Source organism: Marmota marmota, unplaced genomic scaffold (genome assembly GCF_001458135.2).
Source record: "Marmota marmota marmota unplaced genomic scaffold, marMar, whole genome shotgun sequence".
NCBI classification, from domain to species: Eukaryota; Metazoa; Chordata; class Mammalia; order Rodentia; family Sciuridae; genus Marmota; species Marmota marmota.
In genome coordinates, this window is record NW_026000174.1 from 16,891,399 (window position 1) to 16,897,076 (window position 5,678).

At 34.2% G+C, this 5,678-nt stretch overlaps 1 protein-coding gene across 1 annotated transcript; it reads left to right on the forward strand.

Annotated features, from left to right (window-relative positions):
* Positions 1-3,758: 3,758 nt before the first annotated feature.
* Positions 3,759-4,876, forward strand: LOC107160701 (olfactory receptor 51F2). The gene has a single exon (XM_015507345.2). The coding sequence runs from the start codon at positions 3,863-3,865 to the stop codon at positions 4,811-4,813; it is 951 nt and encodes a 316-aa protein (XP_015362831.1). The 5' UTR covers positions 3,759-3,862; the 3' UTR covers positions 4,814-4,876.
* Positions 4,877-5,678: the final 802 nt, after the last annotated feature.

Sequence of the window (5,678 nt, forward strand, 5' to 3'; positions counted from 1 at the left end):
ATTACTACCCCCCAACAAAAACCTAAAAACAACAACAACAACAATAACAACAGCAACAACAGACATATCCAGCTTAATAGAAATATGTAGGATACTATCCCCAGATATTGGGTTTATTTTTTGTTTGCTGGGATTTGGGCTTTATTTTATTTTTGTAAAGGGATCAAACTCAGGGGTACTTTGCCACTTAGCTACATCCCAACCTTTTTAATTAATTTATTATTTTTTTAAATTTTATGACAAGATCTCAATAACGTTGCTTAAGGCCTTGCTAAGTTGCTGAGGCTGGCCTTGAACTTGTGATTCTTCTGTCTCAAACCTCCCTATTTGCTGGGATTACAGACATGCATCACCCCGCCCTGCTTGTCTTCATATTTTAAAAAAATGAATGATGATGATTCTAATTGTATGGGAATGGTTCACAAACACTAATTTTGTCTACTTCTTAATTGATAATTTTAAAAGAAAAGTCCACAAGGTAGAAGCTGTGATTGAGTTGTTTGCAAACTATGTTGGCTCCAATAGCTAAGATTAAAATTCAGGCATTTTTATGTTTGTTTTATCACCAAGCTGGTGAATAATGAGTTTGTGGGGGACATTTTTTATCTTCTTAGTAGAGGGAGTTTTTTTTAAAAAAATATTTATTTTTCAGTTGTAGTTGGACACCATACCTTTATTTTATTTTATTTATTTATTTTTATATGGTGCTATGGATTGAACCCAGGGCCTGCAGGCATTAGGTGAGAACTCTACCACTGAGCCAAAACCCCAGCCCAGTAGAAGGGGTTTAACCATGTGTTTACTGACTTTTCTGTCCTTGGCTGTCCCATTCCATATTGTATATCATGTTGTGGTTTTTATTTTGTTTTTGACCCCACGTCTAGCTTTGCACAGCTTTGCCAAATCTTGTTTATTTTGTCTTAAAAAATATGTTCAAATCTTCTGTTTCTATATCACTTTCTGTACTTTAATTTAGACTATTACTTTTGACTAGAAGCATCTGCATTCTCTGGTCTTGGTGCTCCAATACAAGAACATGCTCTGCTTCTAATTTTGTTTATGCATATCTTTCCTAATCAGTGGTATTTGAGTTTGACGCAGTGTTTGAATTTAGTGTTTTACTTAATGACTTTAATAAAAGCATTTTAGTAGTTTTGTATGGTTTTGTGTGGGTGCACATCTCATAAATGTTAATTCAAACACAGAAAATAACTGTAAAATAGAGTTCATACTCTAAAAAAGGTGGTAGCTGATTGGACAAATCCTTTAATCACATAATCTGTTCTGTTTTTCTAATGCTAGAAGATACCATTGTCATCCACATTTGCATTTTTAGGGAAGGAATACTCTTTTCTTGGGATACATATTCTTATACCTCTGTCAGTAATATACCTCATTAGTTCCATTAGCTTTATATTATATTCTGATATGTTAAAGGGCCAGCCCACTCTCTTTGTTGTCTCAGCATTTTAATAAACAGGTTTGCATATTCATAGTGCTTACTATACTGTAGGATCTATTATTTTCAATTAAAATTCTTAAATGTTATTGATAAATAATGCTTTGAATTTATGTGTTAATTGAAAAATTCCTATACATTTACTATGGCAGAATCCTGGGTTCAAGAGAGGACTTAAGAAATAAGGGTAATTCTTAAAGTTCCTTAGTATATTATTACGTACCTCCTTCTGCTGCATAACACGAACTTAATAGCAATAATTTTTCTAGCTTTATACCTTTTGTGAATAAAGCATATTTCTATAAAATTTTCTCAAAGTGATGAATTTTATAAAATCTATTGATTTGTAATTTTGATTTTTATCTAGTTACTCTTATCAATTCTAGTTTGAGTTTATAGTATATTTTTAGGGTTTTCAGAAAAAATATCAATAAAAACCTCAATAAAGACTTTTAAAATTTATTTTCAAGATAATACATTTTCTTCCTATTAGCTTACCTTTCTCCTTTGCTGTTACTATCTAAAAATGTTGAATAATAGTTGTAATAGTTTATGTGTTATCTCATTTTAATGAAAACAAACTTTGAATGAAAATGCTTTTAGTAGATATTTCACTAATATACATGTTTGCTCTGAATTTCTGGAAGATACTCCTCACTGGAAAACTTCCTATTCACAATTTTTCATGAATCCCTATTGAATTTCCTGGACTTCTCTCATCTCTTAAGAAACTCATGTTTCTTCTTATATTTACTCATATAATCACACCATTGATAGATTTCTTAATTTGAGTAATTTTTTTATTCATAAGTCAAGGTCTGTAGTATAAATATGAACTATTATTTTTAAAAGAGTTGTACTGAGTTGCAAATATGGTATTAATAGTGTTTGTATCTCCCTTCATAAGTGACTAGATGAATAACTTTCTATCTTTTCATATTCTCTAGAATTTTTCAATCTTGGTACTATAGATGTTTTGGGGTGGACATTTCTCTGTTGTAAGGGGCTGTCTTGTGAATTTTAGGATACATAGCAGCACTCTTGGCCTCTACACACTAACTGCCAGTAACACTCCCTTCCTAGTTATGATAATCAAAAGTGTTCCTAGGCATAGTCAAATGACCTCTCTTCCCTGCTTTATGAATTGTAATAGATAAAACACTCATTTTGTTTATTTAAATCAAAATACATGGTCTTTGTCCCAAATCACAGTACATGACTTGAGTCTTTATTGGGATTTTATTTTCTAAACTAATTTGGTGATTGATATTTTCCTATAAAATTATCTACCACATACATGATGTCAAATATATTGCTATAATTATGCATACTATTTAAGTATGTTTAATGGTATATTTCTCTCTAGTTTTGTTATCTTTTTAATTTTTTGTGCTTTTAAAAAATTTCCTGGATGAGTCTTGAAATAAGTTATTTTAAAAAATTAATCAGCCCTGGTTTTGTTGTTAACTAATTCGTTTTTATCATTATTTCCATGAATTTCTTCTTTTGATGTTTTAAAAAATATTTTCCTAGCTTCTCATATTGCAAATGTAGATAATTAGTATTTCCATTCTGGTTTTCTAATGGATAATCTTCAGGTAATTCAATGATCACAAGTGGTTATCTTACTGCTATTCTTCTTTAAAGGTTCTTTTTCTCAATTATATAATTTTTCTGGCAGAGAGAAAATGCTAATAAATGGAAGTTGTTATTGCTTTGAAGTCCTTGCCATTTATATTATTATGTAAATATTATTATTCAAATAAAATAACAAATTATTATTATTTTCCAGCTAATTTAGTAGTCCAGTTAGACTATGTCAAGATTTATAAGATACAGTTTTGTACTCAGCTAAAGTTGAGGTAGACCAAGAGAGAAATATTAGAGGTTAAGTAGAAAATACATGGTAATTGATTGGAAGGAGTTAAAAAATAAAGAATTGTGATAATTGGATCATTTTTGTGAAAATTTTAAGTTTTAACTAATAGAATAATGGACAGTTATAGAAGAAAGTGATCAATTTGCTTTTGAACATATTGTTTGTTTTATCTGTGAAAATCCATATGGAAATGCCTAGAAGAAAGTTCTAAATTCAGGTCTGGAAACTGGAAACCAGAACTGGCATTCAGATATTTATTAGAAATTCGTCATAATATAGGTGAAATATAAAGCTGAGAAAATGCATAAAATTATTCTCTTTCCTATTCAATGTGAAACACTGAGAGAATGAGAGAGAAGGTTGCATCTCTAGGAAACTTAGCAAATAGTAAAGTTCTTTGAGAATTAGTGATAATAATTTAGTGAAACTTGGAGTGCCAGAAAGATGTGCTAAGTGATAAGTTATATATTTATTATGTGTTGTGTTCAATTATTCAAATATCCCTGTCTTCGCAGTCCTTCACTATGTTGGTCTTCAATAGTACCAATGCTCCCCCTCTGATCTTCTTCCTGATGGGTATCCCAGGCCTGAGAGCAGGCCAGGTCTGGATCTCCATTCCCTTTTGTCTCCTCTATGTCATCGCGCTGTCTGGAAACAGCATGATCCTGTTGGTGGTCCTCCGTGAGCAGAGCCTCCACGAGCCCATGTATTATTTCCTCTCCATGCTTTCAGCCACCGACCTCAGCTTATCCCTGTGCACACTTTCCACTACCCTTGGTGTTCTCTGGTTTGAAGCCCGAGAGATCAACTTAAATGCTTGCATCGCCCAGATGTTCTTTCTCCATGGGTTTACTTTTATGGAGTCTGGGGTTCTGCTGGCCATGGCCTTTGATCGCTTTGTAGCCATCTGTGACCCACTGAGATACACTACCATCCTCACCAATGCCAGGATTGCCCAGATTGGGGTAATCATGTTGATAAGGAATGTTGCTGTCATGTTGCCAGTCGTGCTCTTTGTCAAGAGGCTGACCTTCTGCAGTTCTTTGGTCCTTTCCCATTCTTACTGCTACCATGTGGATCTCATTCAGCTCTCTTGCACAGATAACAGAATCAACAGCATCTTCGGTCTGTTTGCACTCTTCTCCACGACAGGGTTTGACTGCCCTTGCATCTTGCTCTCTTATATTCTGATCATCCGATCTGTTCTCAGCATTGCTTCCTCAGAGGAGCGGCGGAAAGCCTTCAACACCTGTGTATCCCACATCAGCGCTGTTGCCATCTTCTACATCCCTCTCATCAGCTTGTCTCTTATCCACCGCTACGGCCATTCAGCACCTCCATTTGTCCACACCATCATGGCCAACGTCTTCCTGCTCATCCCTCCTGTACTCAACCCTATCATCTACAGTGTGAAGACCAAGCAGATTCGAAAGGCCATTATCAGGATCTTATTTCAGAAGCAGTGCCAAATCTAATCATATTATCTCAGAGTGATAAAACCATTTATGAAATAATGCTCTGGAATAATGGGGTGAAATACCAAACATGCCTCAAAAAGTCCAAACTATAAACATATAGGTTTTACGATATTGCTTACTCAGTTTCTTTGGTGGTAAATATATACCAATACATCTAAATTATATGTATTTTTCAATGTAAAGTGGGATTCTATAGGTGGTTAACCATTCATATTTGAAAACAATGTTAGATCTGTATTAATTTTTAATTCAGACTCTGCATACAATTTTAAAAGTTCAGAAACAATGTGGGAAACCTTTTATTTTGAGGGGGGGATACTGGGGATTGAACTCAACCACTGAGCCATATACCCACCCTTTTTTTTCCCCCTGTATTTTATTTAGAAACAGGGTCTCACTGACTTGCTTAGTGACTCACTGTCACTGAGGCTGGTTTTGAATTCAGATCCTCCTGCTTCTTCCTCTTAAGCTTCTGGGATTAAAGGAGTGTGCCACCATGCCCAGCTCAATGTGGGAGGTAGACCAAGAGAGAAATATTAGAGGTTAAGTAGAAAATACATGGTAATTAATTGGAAGAGAGAGAGAAGAGGGATAGAGAAACTCCAGGTTTTATCCCTGGTGAGAAAGACAGACAGACACCTGCACACAAATTTAGTAATATTATTGGTAACATTTCAGAAATGAGAATAACTCTATTTTCCAAATCTTTAACTTTAGGCTTTGTGGAAGGGAACTCATAGTTTTGGCTTATGTTTATCACTCATTCTACCATTATGAGGTCATTTATGGGCCCAATGGGACAGCATTGGGGAAGCAAGGCTGGTTGATATCCATATACAGTTATTTTTTTTTTAACCTGGCT